The following is a 17313-nucleotide window of genomic DNA, read 5'->3' as shown; positions in this document are numbered from 1 at the left end:
ATTGCAGACAGCTAATTGCTGTGCAGTCTTGATCCTTCACCATTTTGAAGTGGCTGATTACTCTCCTGTGCAGGGGGGACGGCGGTATTAATGTGGATGTTTTGTTTACTGAAGCCTACTGAAGCAGCTCAGATGATAATTGATACAATCGTATTGGACTGGTTTCAAAGCTGTGGGGCAGTGCTGGGGGTGTACAGACTTGTCAGATGTATAGCAGAGGTTTCAAATTGAGTACCTGCTGCTGCTTCTGCTGCTTGCTATTCTCCCTGTGCCTCTGGCAGACCTTGGTACTGCCAAGTCAAGGACATATGATCATTTTGGAAACTGCCTTCTGAACTTCTGCTGTTTTGCAGATAGTTTGCTAAGGCAAAATATAAGCAGAAATGCAGGTTTAAGTTGACAGAAGAGCTAAAAATCCTAATTCACTGTTAATTAACCTGAGCCTTGAGATAAGTCCTTCAAACTTACAGTCCTGTATAAATCAAATACTTATGTTATGTAGGAATAAGAAGATTAATCTTATATTCTTTGTAGTAGACAAGTTAAACTGAACTGAAGGCTGGAGGCATTGAGATCCAAAGCCATGTAACTCATACACAGGCTAATTCATGCTGTGCTTTGTTGAAACAAAGCCAACAGTAGAAACCATAAGGGTTCTTTCTTTTTTTAAAAAAATAAATCATACAACAACTCAAACGATTAATTAGAAGGAAAACCTCATCAGAATATAGTGTTCCAAAGCAATATTGCAACTATTGTTGACTGAATTTGTCATTCAGTTTCTGTTTTTCCGGAAAATGCTGAAGGAAACGACAGTGTATAAGCAGGCAAGTTCTACTAATGAAGGCTGAATTTTGAGTCCTTTTGTTTTTTGTTGTTTTGTTTTGGTTTTTTTTTTAATTTAAAACATGTTAGTGGTGTTCATGAACAGAAGACCTGCTGGAGACAGAATTGTATTGTCATATTTCATTGTGGTGTATGGCTTGTTTAATCCTATGCAACTGAAGTTAAATAGCACAGTGGTAGTGTTTAGTGTTTCTTTGAGACAGCCCTCTAACTGCTTAAAAACACTAAGCCTCAAAATACCCCTGTAAGCATAGGAAGCCAAAAGAAGATTACATGTTTTGCCTCATAGCAGTGGCAGCACTGAGATTAACCAATATATTCCTGAGTTTCTGATTACTGTGTTTCATCAGTGGTTTGAGTTTGACACAGCAAGAATTTGCCACTAGCTTTGGCTCCTTAAAACCTTTTTCTGAATAGAAGCCTGTATCTTTCATCTTGTAGTTCATTTGAAAGGCAAAAACACATCATTTTGGTAGATTCAGCAGTATAAAGAATTGAAAATATGAAACAATTCCCCTTCTTTCCTGCTGTTCCTGTTTTCTTCCCCATGTGTCTGTTAATGGGCTTTTTTTGTTCTTGTAAGACATCTGGCAGAGTCTAGCCTTATGACAGACAAAACCAGTAGGTTGAAAAATAAATGCAAGTAGAGGCATGTAAATAAAATAAAATGTCAAATGCTGCTTAAGAGAAATAAGAAGTAAAAGGTAGTGCTCAGGGTTTGGTTATTTTTATTTTATTATTTGTATATTCTGTTCCAAAAGAGTACCCAATGTAAAGTGCAGTGCTTTGGTGTCCAGCTACCCATTTAGCTCTATCTTATTTGGCTATGTAACTCCCGGTATGAAGGTTCTTATGGCAAAAAACTTCAGTGCCTGTATCTCAGAGTAGGTGCTGGGGACTAACACCTGTAGTAGCCTTAAGGAATTTTTTCCTTTTATGCTAGTGGTGAGAGAAGTGTAAATTTTCACCAACATTTTTGTGGTGATTAGACCAAAATTAGACCCACCAGTATTGGTTCAACCTTGTGATAGGAGTTGATTCATACTCACTCTGAATCCAAAGCTTCCTCAGTAAAGGAAACTGAGAATGTGCAGCATATTTTATAGGCCATTTTTTTTTTTTTTTAGATGCTGTGCTTTATAAAACATGATTATAAAAGCTGATGGTTTTGTATTTGTTTTTTGTAAACTGGAGATGGCAGGGCATGTGGCTGGCTAGGTAGACTTGTTTGTATTAGTTCTGTTTGGAAATCATGCATGTAACAATCAGTGAAACAAATAAAACATGGCTGTTTGTGGAAAGGCAGGTAGTTACATTCTTAAGTAGAAAATAAGCAATATCTTAGGACATGCTTTTGTTGTTTGTTTTCTTTGGTTGTTTTTTTATTTTACCATTGTGATAGTACATGTAAGTAGGAAAGCATGATGTTAGATTGTAGTTCGTGTCATGCCTCATGAGCCATGTACTAAACAGAGCATCATGTCTAGCACAGCCTCTCCTGTATCTTAAACAGAAATCTGATAACTTGAGCCTGCTGTTATTCGCTGTTGTGGCACATATCCCCCTTTCAGAGTTTAGGCTATTATCTTTGAAGTGAGAGTAGATAGCCTGACTGATCATTTTAACACTACATTCTTCTAAAGAGAAAATCCTAGTTTATCCCATGTGTTTTGCTTTTCTGTTCTTCCCTTTCCTACCTTTTGTGCAAATGCGCAGGTTTTCTGACTTTAGGAGGTACAACACACAAGTCATTACATCAATGCACAGTGTCAAATTTTCTCTTTCCCTAACTGGAGTACAGTGAAATAGGGAGTGCTAAATGATAGGAAAGACTGTGAAAATAACAGTGTCTTTAATGGAATATCTCAAAATGGCATTTGCAAAGATGGGGCATTCACTGCAGTAAGAGGATGTGCACTATTCCTCATGCTGTGCCCTTGCAGTACAGCTGCTTTGTGGACGTACAGAATAGAAATACCCTCCTTCACAGCAAAAGTAACCATAGGAATATGACTTTATTTGGAGAGAGGTGGGTATAGTCAAAGGCAACCTGTATTTTATGTATATAATGCTATTAAAGGTATGAAAAAGCAGGCTAAACATTCACTTTTCCAGATCGTATGCTGTAATACAAGTTAATACAATTTGACTAACAAGTTGCTGTTGAAAGGTGAAAAACTTTCAGGTTGAGGTTTATTAACATTTTAAAGTATGACTAATTACTGCTTCCCCCCCCCCATCTTCTTTATATTAATTGATTGCAACTTCTTCTAGAAAACTGGTCTCTGTTGTTATTTCATTTGAACTGAGTGAACCGACAATAAGGAGGCATTTCTCTTCTTAAACTTCTAGTGCAGTCAGCTGCCCATATTCAGAGATGAACTTGAACAAAGAAAGCCTCTTACCTGATCGGCTGAGCGGGGAGATGCCTGCAGCCAGTCCTGTCCCCAGAAACAGAAAAGTGGAAGCAAGTGAAAGATCCACTTCTCCTGTAATCAAGTAATTACCACTGAAGCGATGTCTGTGACTAACACAGTACTTTATTTCAGTGTTCTGTAATGTAATTTGTGGTTCTGTAATGGCTGAATGGTTTCAGAAAGGCCTGCTTATTTATCTACATACGGTTTCATCAGTGCTTATCAAAAAGGTCACCAAGCTGTCAAAGACTGGCACTGATTTTACTGTGTATGATTTAACAAGTATTTGGTTTCATCCTCAGTGTAACTATCTAGACTACTAAGTGGTTGATTGGAATTTAAAATGGAGTGTTGGCCAGTTGGTTTCACTTAAGAAAATTATTTATTTGAATTTCTTTTGCTTGCTGTTGTGGACTTATTGACATGACTGCAAATTAATATTGCACTTTGAAGAATAGCCACTATAAATTCTGTCATTATTGTGGGAGTGGGGAATCAAATTACTGGGAGTGAGTTTTGCAAGAACAATGTTAAATTTTGTAGCTGAAGCTTTTAGGAAGAGCACTGGGGAAAAAAACCAAAGGCATGTGATATCAAGATAATGATTTTCAGATTATCATTTTCTATCATAAATTATGGACACTGTCTCCTGTGCTTATTTTGGGCTGGGGAGATGCATAGTGAATTTAAGAAGGAAAGGAAAAGAAGAGAGTCTCTCTATTCTTTTCAAGTGCTACATTAATGCAAATGTGAAAATGTGAATGTTTGTAGTGAAGATTTCCAGTTCCCATTGTAATGAGCACATATTTTCAATAGATGGTAATTTAAATTACATTCTTGGACACAGGTTCAGCTTTGTGCTTTAAAAACCAAAATATTCATCTGTCACAGTGCTGCCTGGTTTGACTGTTCTTACAAAGGGAGGGTTGTAGAAGTCTGAAGTGACTTAATTGCCCTCTGACAGGTAGCCCAGGTACCATCCCAGGGAAGCCAGTAACTGTGAGAAGTGTTCTGTGTGGCAGGGACTGTGTCAAGTGCTATTTTTTTCATTGCCGCAAGTAAGAGACCAAATAAAATTTTTTCAGTGTTGTGGCTGCACATTTGTATATCATGGAAGGGAGAGAATGGATAGATGAAAATGATACTTTGGAGTCATCTTGTGTTACAAATATTTGAAGTGGACAGCTTGTTATCAAAAATAACATTAGGCAAATTCTGTTCCTGTTGAATTGCCTACATGCATTACCTTTGATTTCATGGAGAAGACTTCTGTATTGTGATTTCGTTGGTGGCAGATGAAAAACTTCTGTGTATTTCTTAAAACAAATGAACATGATTACATGAATCAATTACGTGAATGATTCTTTACCCATAGAGAAAATAAGGTGAACAACAACTCAACTGCTGGAGTTTTAAACATTTTGTTAATTTGTTTTAAACAGTGACAGAAAATGCCCCAGCCCTGGTCACATAGGTATGAAATCTTCAGCTCACAATCGATCATCTGGAAAAACTGTACCAGAAACAGCTAAGCAGGAAGAAGCAGAAAGTAAATCTCCTTTCAAGAAGTCCCTGCTATGTGATGTGAAAGAAAAGAAGGCACCTGGGTAACTGTCAGTTCCTTTCAAAGTATGGGTTGTTTTGAGTCAGTTTAAAACGCAACTTACTGGGCAATGCAATACAATGATTTGTCCGTAGGACTCTTGGAAGCAGTGGGGAAGGAGATGTAAGTTCTTCAGCTGTCTTTATATTAGAAATAGGGGGGAAGGGAGTGTCACAATGTATTTAAGAAATAACAAATACGTATAAGAGAGGAGAGAAAAAATACTGCAAGACAGAGAAAGTGTTGGAAGTTGAGATCATTCTTCCTTACCTTTCTAGAAATGTTATTGTATATGTACAAATATGTATGTATATTTAAAAATGAAAAGCAGTTCCTTAACTCTCAGGATTTGGAGTATCTTTTTGACAGAAAATGACATGAGATATTTTCCAAGCTTGCACTGGAAAATAATATTTATGATATAAGAAGGCTATCTTTGAAACTAGAAAGATGCAATTCAGTGTTTTCATGGGGATATGTGAGGCATTAGGATTCTCTATGTCTTTAGTTACAGTATCAGTGTATTATTTTATTGGCTTTTTTTATACAGAATTAGAAGACACTGGATCAAGAATTGTCATTTGTTACATATTTACGTCAGCTACATTATCATGCATTCATAATATATGAACTGTGATTTTTAGCAGCAGTAGTGGTGTCTTGAGAAATTTTAGAGAGTTCATATTGTACAGTAAATACCTCACAGTAAAGCTGATGATTGGAACTTAACCATTTTTTTAAGAATCAATTAAATCCTCTGAAACACGTCTGCAAGGTTTTTTTTCAAACTGTTTTTTTCAAATGGGGTTAACCAGATCTGGCAGTGAGGTTTGATTTTCCTTCCCTTTTCCATTAGATTTTTTGTTCTTTTCTGAATTATTATTGTTTCCCTTATTCCAAAAAACTATGCTAATAAAAAAAAATAATGTGTAGCTTTTTGCATCTTTTAATGTCAGTCAGTTTTTCTTTAGAACAGTCTTGCACATTATTTCAGTCAGATGATATTGTTCACATTCTACTGAAAAAGATCTAGTAGGAACATCTAGCAGTGTTGATAAAATTTCCATAAGTCAAATAAACAGCATTCACTAGTCATCCTCAAGTGAATTTAAACAGCGGAAAGACAGTTTCATGTGCAGTTTTGAAAACCTGTTATTAAATAGCAGTTGTTGTTCATCACTTTAACCGGTTGTAGTAAATTAGCAGTTGTAGTAAATTCACCTTTTTTTTAGAAATAAATGTTGACTTCACAGACTGACTCTTAAAATTCATTGAAAACAATTCCTTTTTTATTTCATTTTTTTGGAGAGTGGTAACTTTATGAAGACCTAAAATAAGCAGTATCTGTGCTGTCTGTTCACTGTATTGAGTCATTTACTGTATTGAGTCATTTACATTCAGAGAATAATAACCTTGTGCCAACTTTGAACTCCCCAGAGGCTTTGCAGTCGCTGTTTTGAACTGTTTGAATACACTGATGACCACGCATTTTATTATCTGGCTTTCCACATTCCTTATGTATCCAGCATAGTCAGAAAGGACTTCCAATTGAATAAACTTCCTTTGAAAAAGGCATGAAAAATAGTGTTCACAAAATTAGGTATATGTGAACTGCTGTATATGTATATATGTATATATATATCTATGAAGTATATATGTATATATGAAGTTCACATACAGAAATATTTAACATCTAGTTATTGCAATACTCTGGATCTTTTTAGATGTATATTCAAAGTACACATGCATAATAGAAGACATAGGAACTTGTGTGCTCTTTAGCTGCTGAGCTTGTAGTGTGGATTTAATTATGTTTGACTTCATTACAGTTGTGTATACCTTCGTATTCCAGGTAGTCTTTTATTTCTTGCAAGTCCTTGTTTGAGGAACAAACTACTTAGGAACCCCACCATGAGATTCACTTTTTTGAGTTAAATCTACGTGGTACTCAGCTAATCTCCCATTCCAGTTTACTCCTTGTCTCTCATGTCTTTTTTTTTAACAAGTCAGAGGTATCTGTACATACAAGCAGTTATACTAGAAAATTTTGGTTTACAAAAATATATGTGTAAAAACTGCAGTCTGTCCCTCTGCCATGTTCCTGAGATTAAAATTCAAGATAAAAATCACGTGCCTGCAGCATATGCAATTTTAATTCGAAAGTATCTTTATGCTATCTTCAGAGTAGCAAAAGAATTTCGCTGTTACAATATTTCCACTCTGGAAATGCTTACAATGAAGGAAGGTGAACACTCAGGCTTGATAATCAAATGGTACTACTTCTTAAAAGAAAATTCCATTTATCTTCCAACCCCTTCCCCAGAACCTTCAGCTCATGACACTGTCTTGTATTTAGTGAGATAAAATTTCTGGTTGTATGTTGCTGTGAAAATTGCCCTAAAGAAAATTGGAAGATACATGTTTCCTCGCAGGTTTTGGTGATATCTCTTCTCTATGTTGAATTACAGTAATCATTTAGTTTGGCTTTGGAATTAAATAACTACTTTGTATCATCTTACTTTAAAAGTTTTCTGTGTCTGGAGTTTAGGGAAATAATTCTAAAGTAAATAAATCAGGTGATACATCTGAGGAAGTGACGGTGGAGAAGTCCTTTGTGGCACAAGAAGGCATGCCCGCTGTATGCATTCCACTGGCATTGCTTGTCACACCTTTACTGTTTGTATCCTACTGTACTACAAAGGCTGTATTTTTCCATTTGTTGTGTTCATTTTGCACCATTAATAGTGTGTTAAATAGATTTTTGTTGATGTTGGTGAACTTGCTGATTTATTCCCAAATGCTTACTTATGTTTAATAGTATAAATAATATTTAATAGTATAGATGTAAACAATTGAATTAAAAAGGCCTGTTTCTTCTGTGGATTTGTGTTTTGAGGGTTGCTAATCTTGATGTCTAACAAGGTGTTAGCTCTTGTTTGGCTTTTTATCTGTGTTTGGGACATGTGTGAAAGGGTTTTTGTTGAGTGCTTCTCTGGTAGATAGTAAAGCATGGGTTCATGTAGTGGTCTTTCTTGCATTCTAGACTTTAAGGTCGTTCTGTCTCGTGCCTGTTTTTAGAGAATGTTCAGTATGCCGTTAGTATCTCTGAGCTTTGAATCTGTGATGGTTTAGTAAGAATTGGCCAAAGTGTTAACAGGTTCTTCAAAGCAGAAGGAAATACACACATAATGTCAGCAAGTTCATGTAAGCTTAATTTTTGTAAGAAACAAGGCTGGAAATAACTTCTGAAGGCAGAGTTTGAAAAGGAACTTCCCAGGAACCGACTTTAAGATGCAAATACACCCACCCCCCTTTGAGAAGTTCTCTTATTTTCAGCTCTCTTGCCTTATTTTTCTCAGTAGGGGGAAAGCATTCCCTCTTTGCAAATGCTTAGGCTGGCAAAGCTGGGGGAGCAGCCACAGGCACCAGGAGTAAGAGCAACTGTTTTAGTTGGGTAAGAAGTAACGCCAAACCAGTAACGAATACAGATAATTTCAGCGGTATCATTAGCAGTTACACAACAGTGTCAGTATAGTACAGGAGTTGGGGTAGGGTGGAGATGAAGGTTGGGCAGAGAAAAAGAGTAAATGTTTCAGACATCTCCTGAAAATGGCCTGGATAGCCAGTAAGGCTTTGTAGGAGATGGATCCATATATGTGTTCTTCACTCTTCCCATCTTCTGCTATGGACACATCCACTGCCTTCATTTATATATTTTCCAGTTTCAGTTCTGAAGTTGTGTGTTGCTATGATTTACATAATCTTAATCTATACTGTTCTCAAGCCTTCACTGCAAAATTTATGTCAGTAGTCATGCCTTTTGCCAGAAATTAGATCCTCTCTTTTTTTTTTTCCTTTATGATGATAAAACATTCTTTGTGTGGGAATCCTATTGTGTAAATGGCATTATTATCAAGAGATGTCATTGTGCTTAGTGATTATTATGATGTATTAATAAAAAATGAACATTATGTTTTTGTCAGTGGAGTACTACAAATGAAGGACTCCATAAAGAACAAAGAATGTGAAGAGGAGGAGACAGAAAATAAGCTGCTCATTTCAAATGAAATTAAAGGTAATTTGGCAGTATTTCATTTGTTTCATATTAATATTTTCAGAACTAAAGAAGTGTGATATTTCTTGAAATTCCTTATAAGACTGCATTGCAACTTATTTTCCACATTCACTCTTTGTGTCCAAAATTTCTTGACAGCAACACTTTTAATGCTATGTTTCTTTATCTTGTAATTATTAAATGCTTTGCCAAGAATGTTATCACATTTGTAAAGATGAGTGCAAAATAAGTACTGGTATAGAAAGTTTAATTTCAAGAATAACTTTCCACTGACTTAAAAATAGGTAATTAAACTAGTATGAGTTGTAAAGGTGTAATGTTCACTTACTGCTTCAAACATGGATTGAAAGTTAAAGCATTTATACATTACAAGCATAATGCAAAATTAAGGTGATTTACTCAACCCAGCATCGGCCTGTTGTGCAGTCTGATACTTTCTAGCAGCCCATATGCAGAATGGGCCCTTTCTTTTTAATGTGTTACAGAGGGATGGCTAAAATTTTTATTTCACTGAAAAACTGGACAAAGTCCAGTGGAAGGCTGCCAGGATGATTAGGTTGTTGAAGGACTTGACATGAAAAAACGCTAAAGGAGTTTGGGAAGGGAAGGCTTGGATGAATCTAGTCACAGTCCTCCAGTAACTAAAAAGTACTCATAGAGAAGATGGAGGTACTCTCTCCTCTAGGAATCACAGTGATGGGAAAAAAGGAAATGGACAGAAGTTTCCACAGGGAAAGTTCTGTCTGAATCTAAGGAAGAAACTTATCAACATGCGAACAATTGGAATAGGCTGCCTGGAAAAGAAAGTCACTCTTGCTGGAAATATTTAGGACTTGACTCGGCAGGGTCCTGGGTAACTTAGTCTAATGCCCCGCTCTTAACAGAAGGTTGCATTGTATGGTCTCCAAAGGTCCCTTCCAACATGGAATTTTCTTTGAACACAGCAGTCCACACAACCAGGCAGAATCACTGAACCAAAGTCTTGGCTGTTCAGAGATCCAGTTGGACAGATCGAGGTAGTTGTTCATATTCCTTTCTATCCTTATTGTTTAGGCACAATACAGCACAAATCCAGAACATCTCAGTCTTACGTTTCTTAATAGTTACCAGTCTTAAGAGTTACTTTGCATGTATGAAACTTAGTATGTCAGACTAGTTATTGGACTGAGTCAATGCATTTTTTCAGTGCAGCTTTTGCTGCAGTAATTTTATTAACTCATGCAAGTTCAGTTAGAAGCTAAATTTGTTAATGTCATAATTAATTCCTTAAATGTTTAGATTGTTTTCATCAGCAATTTGTGCAACATAAAATTTGTAAGGCTTTTGTGAAAAATCTGCAGATTTGAGTAACTGTGAGTCTTTAAGGGCTACATTTCTTACCTTTTAAGTGAGCTCAGTCTTGTAAAGCCTAGGAAATTCTTTAAGGCTAATAGAGCTTTGCATAAAGATGAAATTAAGCTAGTGTTTTCTTTTTAATTATTTAACTCTGATACATTTTTTTTTTTATCTTAAATCATCATTTGTCTGTGAGTACTTTTCAGATAGATCTAAGAGGCACTTTGAAGAGCATGTGAAGTATGAAAGAGTCTGTCTATTACAAGAGCTGTGCAAAAGGTGTAAAAAAATCCAAATTTTTACAGTATTCTGAACACGATGTTGTTCAGAATTCTGGAGAAAATGAAACATCGATAGAGGAATTTCTCAAAAGTAGATGAAGGAAAGAGAGTTTGGGAGTGTTTGAAGTGTTCTGTTTCAGCAGAATGGAAACATACTGGTTTGATCTTGGCTTTGCGTTATATAACACAATAAAGAAAAATTAAATGTTTTGGAGCATTTCAAATTGTCTGCCTTTTTTTTTTTTTTTATTCTAAGAAAACTGGCCTGGTTTCGTGAAACATTTTGAGTTTGACGAAATTGACTATTTGGCTAAAGTTTCACCAATCAGGTCTGGGTACATTTCTGTGTAGAGTCTTGCATAATTAGATTTGTAAAACTTGAATACTGTCATACGTTATTGTTTAACAAAGTTATCCTTTTAGCCTCTTCTCATACATATAATTTTGTGCCATTATTTGTTTAAATGTGCCACAATACTTAATCTTTAGGATGAAAGGGGATCATTGGGCTCTTGCTACCATAGTCATGGAAGGGTCAAGCTAAAATAATTGCAGTTGTGCAGACATTCTTGAACTGTGACTGCTGGTACCTGTGCTTTTTGCCCTATTTTTTTTCTGCATGTCACATTGTTATTCTTCAACCTAGTTTTGCTGTACTTACTTGACCAGTTTTCTTCTGATACTTTGTAAAACGTGTACTGTTTCTCCCCTTTTTGGAGAAAAATTATTTGGAGCTAAAGAACTCCACTGAAATCATAGCTTCATACTAGCTTTTTTTACAGACACACATCCTGTGCTTAACCTGATGCATGGAAGGAGCTGAAACACGCAGACGGGAATGAGCGGTGTTAATGGTCTCTCATTAATGCCAGAAAGTGTTTGCCATTTAGCTTCTTTGAAACGTTAGGTTATATTTTGTTGGAAGGTAACTCACTAAGAAAAATAGAGATGAATTAAGGAACCTATGGTTCAGGGAGAAGGATAACAAGGTGGCATTAAGTATGAAGAAGAATGTAAAAGCAGGTGGGCTGATGCTGAAGCAAAATGTTAACAGAGAACAGTGGTCAGGGTTAAAAGTGTGAATTTAATGCATCTGGCTCTGCTATCTCACATGGAGCTGGCAGGCGGACTTTGTTTCTTCACACGTGGTTCAAGGAACTCTTTGTGGTTCTATGGTGAAACTAGCTAACCCATGTTGCACCTCAGATTGCTCTTATCCTAAATGTCCAAATTGAGACATAAATTGAAGTACATCACGCATTTCCTCTGGCCCAAAACGGCAGATTGCCTCTCTATGGGAAGCTGGGCTTGCAGAGCAAGGAAAACCAGAGCATGAGGATAGGGAGAACTTTTAGATGTCTGGTGTAGCAGACATAGATTGTAGCCAAAATACTGTGCTTTGCACTGTTTTTTGTGGTAAGTTACCTACACTAAACTAAAACTTGCTTTTGTCGGGGAGGTGGTTATACCTGCTGCAGGGTTGGGGACTTTTTTCTTTTCCTACACCTGATTGGGTAAATTTGCACTTTGTATGCTCCTTTTGGGCTGTTGATCTTACCCGTGAGGCAGATACCACAGGCTGAGAAGCAGAGGCATTTTTTTCCCACATCCTCAAAGGCATTAGGCACTGCATTCTGTTCCATGACACTAAATAGAGCTCTTGAATGTGAATAGATGGAGTACAAGGTTTAGCATTATGCAGTGTCTTGTTAGTGAACTTGCTAACCTTATTCGTTACCAGCTGACCTGTGTTTGCTTGTAGTTTTGCAAAAAAGCATGGCATGGACAGATGTCCAGTGTAGACTTTTTTATGTGGAACTGTTAGGATTTGACACAGCTGTAAACTGTTCAAAAGAGAGACAGATGGAATCACTAGGTATCCTTAACTGTCATTGCTGCTACTCACTATGCAAGTAGTTACTTGCTCTTACATATACGTATGTTTAAATGTGTGAAAATGGAGGGTAATTTGTTTGGAATTTTCTTCACACAGTATTGTCATCTGCTAATTATGTTACAGTATCAAAGTATTACATGTTTTGCGAATGGAAAACAACAACAACAAAATATATTTTCAACTCTTAAGAGACCTTTTTTAGAAATTAAAAATCAGGGGATGAGGAGGGGGAAGGGATTCAAGGGAACGATAAGAAAGATACTATTTGGTAAAACAGGCTTTACGTTCAGCATGCTTGCTGCCTTATAAGACTTTTTCCTTTCTCACTGAGATTTTTAGTAGTAGTAGAAGCCCTAAGGAACATTTGAAGAATAACAGTGAAGTGTAAACAGGCATTTAGAGAACTCACTTCCAAGAGTAAGAGTATGATGCTAGGAAAAAAATAAGGGGTCTTCTAAAATTAAATCAGTTGGCTGACAATACTGATTAAATGGCTTAAAAGTCAACTTCTGAATAATCGACATTCATACGTAAGGAGGATAAATGCTGGAAGTAACAAAAATTTAATCTAGAGGAGCAGAATAACACAAATGAATGTAATCACATCCTGTATTGGCCACATGATACCTATTCTAGACCAGTCCCACTGTGCTGGGAAAAATCTGTAATAGGAATTTGTGCCCTACTTGTTGGACAGAAATGTAAGAAAACTTGATCAGAAAGGACAGGGAGAACTATGAATTATAGCAACTTCCTGAAAATGGAAATAGAATGAAGCTGTAATAGAAGTGAGCAATCCAAACAAAAATAGTGCAGGGATTTGGGAGTGATTGCATGAAGCCATGTTAGTAAAGATTATTAGGCATAGGTTCTTTGTTGGCTGTTTCATTCAGAAATAAATTTCAGAGGTTTTCCACAATTTTACTTGGCAATTGGGAAACATTCAGGCATGTTGATTTTGTATTTGCCATGGATCTAAATGACTGTAGATGTCTTACGCAGTTTGACATCATTGGAGACACGCCTTTTCACTCTTTCCTCCTACACACATCTGCAACTGCTGCTGCTCTCCAGACAGCAACAGCAGCATGTGTTTGAAGCCACCCTCCCACCAGTACATTACCTTTGAGGCTGGTGGGATGGGAGCTTATTCCTTCCATTATGGATAAGTGAGATAAAAAGGGAAATGACCTTGTAAAAAAAATCCAGCACAGAGCAGCATGGAGGAGTTGCATGTTATTTTCCAGATAAAACAGTTAAAGTGGAAGCAGGGAATTTACAGACATTTGTGTTGGGTTTTTTTCTCTCAGGAGCAGTGAAAAGCATGTTGTTGTGGATGAGGCATAGATGTTGTGTGGGCTAGAACTGATTCACTTGGAATTTTGTAACAGTGCAGTGCTGCTTTTGGTGAATTTATAGAAGCTCGACCCTGGAATAACTTAGTTCTTGTACTGCTGTACAGCTATTAAATGCAGGTGTTATTTAATGTATCAAAATATTTAAAATTATTTGACCTATAGTGTGGTATACCAACAGTTGTGTTGGCATAGAATTGTGTTGTGTTGGAAGAGACATTTTCCATGTAAGAGTAGTTACGTTTATATAGAGCCAATGTAATCACAGTCGTATTAGTGGAAGAACAGTCATGGTGCTACTCTAATTCTGCTGTAAGCAAAACTGCACAACCTGTATAAGGAGACCCATATGTACCAACAGAATGAACATGCTTTTACTGTGACTGATCGCATCACTGACTGAGGGATATAATGCTTGTTGTTGCTTTCTCTTGTTGAAGATGTTGAAGAGCCCAGCACACAGAGGCTTCTTTCTCAACCAGTTATTGTGTCTTCCAAGTTGCAAATCCCCGGGCTACCTTTGCGCTGGGAACAGCAGAGCAAGCTCCTTCCAAGTGTAGCTGGAATCCCAGCCAGTAAAGTTTCTAAGTGGAGTACAGATGAGGTAGGTTTCCCCTCTATCCTCTATCTCACTACCACTGCCTTGTGGAAGTCTTGGTTGATTCAGAGGTTTAGATTAACCCATAGATTAACAATAATGAATTAGTACTTCAGAGGATTGGAGTCAGCCAGACCTGATATAACAGATCCCCAGTAGCTGCCATTCAGCCCTGGAATCAGTAAGTATTAATTCATCTGTGTATAGACAAATATGTGTGTATATATACATATTCACTGGGGTTAAAAAGGAAAAGAAAGGAAAAAGAGAAAAGCTAAATGTATGGCCCAGCAGATCAGGTGCCCAAGGTCTACACTAAAAACATCTAGTACCCACACAGGTATTCTGGAGAAATAGTTTAAGTGTCAGCATGGACCGAGGAGCTATTCCTCCTGCATAGTTTTGATGTGGCACACTGTTTTGGAGGGTGAGAATATAGGGCAGAGGGGAACTGCATGGATATGGTCAGGCCATGACTCTCGTTAAGATCTTAAAATAATGGTTTCAAGATTTTAGAGTCCTGTTGCTGTTCAAGTATGTAATAATGCTTGGACAGAGAGGGACCAGTCCCTGCTTTAGTTTCAGAAGTACCTGTAACTAAGGCAGTTCTCTCTGCTGGGACAGTCAGACCTTCTATAATCAGAGAAAAAAAATAAGTGTGAAGTTTGAAAAAGGATTTACTAATCTCTGTGCAGTGAAAAATAAAGAAGAGGAAGGCAGCAAACGTTTTGTCAGAAGTGGTTCACTGAGGGAAGATCCATTGTTCTGGATCTGCATGGATAGAACATGAGTAATTTTGAGGGAGTACCCACTCTTAGATGTCTTGTGGAAAAAAGTGGCATGTGCTCTTCTAGTTTGTGGATTTTGTGAATCCTGTCCTTGAACAACCAGCTGCATGACTCCATGTACTTACAGAAGAAGGTGGAGCACCTAATACGAGGCTGTGAAACAGGAGCTGAAGACCTCTAATGATTGTCAGCCTTGGAGACTATTTTGAGAAAACACCAGTCTCACTATATCTTTCGTTGTATACTTTGGTGGCAGGTCTCTGAATTTATACGGAGTTTACCAGGATGTGAAGAACATGGGAAGGTGTTCAAAGATGAGGTGGGTAAATTTTATTTCAAAAAGACACAGAGTACAAATCTTGGTGAAAAGATTAATTTTATGTCATCATTAAAAACAGATATAAAGTAGTAGGATGAGTTGCATGTTGAAAGTCAAATGCAAATAGATGAAAGATAGGTTGGTTTGCATGAAGTGGGAAGGAAGTAAGATAAACTTTCTCAAAAAGGAAAGAGACCTATCTGATACTTATCTAGTTTTATGTTACTTTAGTTCCGAAGGATGTTAATAAGTAAAATAAAGCAGTGGTTCAAGATAACCACCTCTTAAAACTCTTTGCATCTTGTCTGATCACACTCGATGCTTTTCCTCCTGATATAGACAGCTTATGAATGTGATTTGAGTGAGCAGGAAGTGAGAAGATCTAAAGGCTTATGATGAGATTCAGAGGAGAGAGTACACACTTTGTGAGCATGACATACATGTATTTCTGGTATCTGAGATTACTGTGCCAAAGTTGTCATTAGGAAGTAATAGGGATTTTAGGTACAATAGGCCTGTATTAGCTAGGTTGGCTTTTTCTTTGTCGTTCAGAAGTTTTGTTACTCCTGATAATGCTTAATTTTAAGAAGGCTGTTTGATCACAAATTGCGTGATCAAAGCAGCAGGTCAAAGGAGGTGATCCTGCCCCTCTACTTTGCTCTTGTGAAACCTCGCTTGGAGTATTGTGTGCAGTTCTGGTGTCCTCAACATAAAAAGGACATGGAACTGTTGGAACAAGTCCGGAGGAGGGCCACGAGGATGATCAGGGGACTGGAGCACCTCCTGTATGAAGATAGGCTGAGAATGTTGGGGCTGTTCAGTCTGGAGAAGAGAAGGCTGCGTGGAGACCTCATAGCAGCCTTCCAGTATCTGAAGGGGGCCTATAGGAATGCTGGGGATGGACTATTCATTAGGGACTGTAGTGACAGGGCAAGGGGTAACAGGTTAAAACTTAAATAGGGGAAGTTTAGATTGGATATAAGGAAGAAAGTCTTTCCTGTTAGGGTGGTGAGGCACTGGAATGGGTTGTCCAAGGAAGCTGTGAATGCTCCATCCCTGTCGGTGTTCAAGGCCAGGTTGGGTGGAGCCTTGGTTGACATGGTTTAGTGTGAGGTGTCCCTGTCCTTGGCAAGGGGGTTGAAACTAGATGATCTTAAGGTCCTTTGCAACCCTAACTATTCTATGATTCTATGTTGTGAATAGTTCAGGTGTTTATTCCAGCCAGACCACCTGAATGGGCAGAGTCTGATACTGTAGTATCCCAAGTCAGCCAGCCTTTCAACTGAAGAATAATTGGTACTTAGACTTGAGAAGGCACCTCCTGAGGAAAATGCATACAGATGGCCCTGCTAATCTCCTGCGACAAGTTTTCAGGCTGTGCTGTAAATCAGAATGACTATTACAGTTGCCTATCAAAGGACTGACAGGCCATCTCTGGGCATTTTGTTTGCACTTGCTTTGATGTTAGGCATTCTACAGCTGCAGCAGGTATGCAGGCCTAGATCATCCCCTGTATCATTTAGGGTGTCTCACCACTTAATTTAAGATCAATAAGAGCTGGCATATAGCTAATCAAGTCATCTGGTGGGAAGTGCCAGAGAGACGGATAAATCCTAAACACTTTCATTCTCAGAAGTGTAAGAAAATACTTCCTGTCTTCAGGATTCAGCCTCTCATGCTTTTTCTGTGAGTAGTGGATTAAACCTCTACCAGTGAGGCTAGCTGGCATGGACTAGCTGGCATCAGTAGGTCTTTCAGGAGGTAGAAGGTGCTGGTTCAAACTTTGCTGTGGAAATCAA

General features: G+C 37.6%; 1 protein-coding gene across 9 annotated transcripts in view; it reads left to right on the top strand.

Annotated features, from left to right (window-relative positions):
* The window catches only part of L3MBTL3 (L3MBTL histone methyl-lysine binding protein 3), an 81987-nt gene that overhangs the window by 61710 nt on the left and 2964 nt on the right, over nt 1–17313 (top strand). For 7 of the 9 annotated variants that reach the window (XM_065680903.1, XM_065680902.1, XM_065680900.1 and 4 more), the window contains 5 exons: nt 3199–3345; nt 4706–4870; nt 8850–8941; nt 14250–14413; nt 15452–15514. In XM_065680903.1, the coding sequence (XP_065536975.1) occupies nt 3199–3345; nt 4706–4870; nt 8850–8941; nt 14250–14413; nt 15452–15514 (631 nt within the window). Of the gene's footprint in view, nt 1–3198; nt 3346–4705; nt 4871–8849; nt 8942–9851; nt 9958–10482; nt 10758–14249; nt 14414–15451; nt 15515–17313 lie in introns of those variants that run through there. The other 2 variants (XM_065680899.1, XM_065680898.1) reach the window with 2 other exon arrangements.

The sequence above is a fragment of the Lathamus discolor genome, chromosome 5 (assembly GCF_037157495.1).
Source record: "Lathamus discolor isolate bLatDis1 chromosome 5, bLatDis1.hap1, whole genome shotgun sequence".
Classification (NCBI taxonomy): Eukaryota; Metazoa; Chordata; class Aves; order Psittaciformes; family Psittacidae; genus Lathamus; species Lathamus discolor.
The sequence above is the reverse complement of the archived record's forward strand: the minus strand, read 5'-3'. Positions and strand labels throughout refer to the sequence as shown.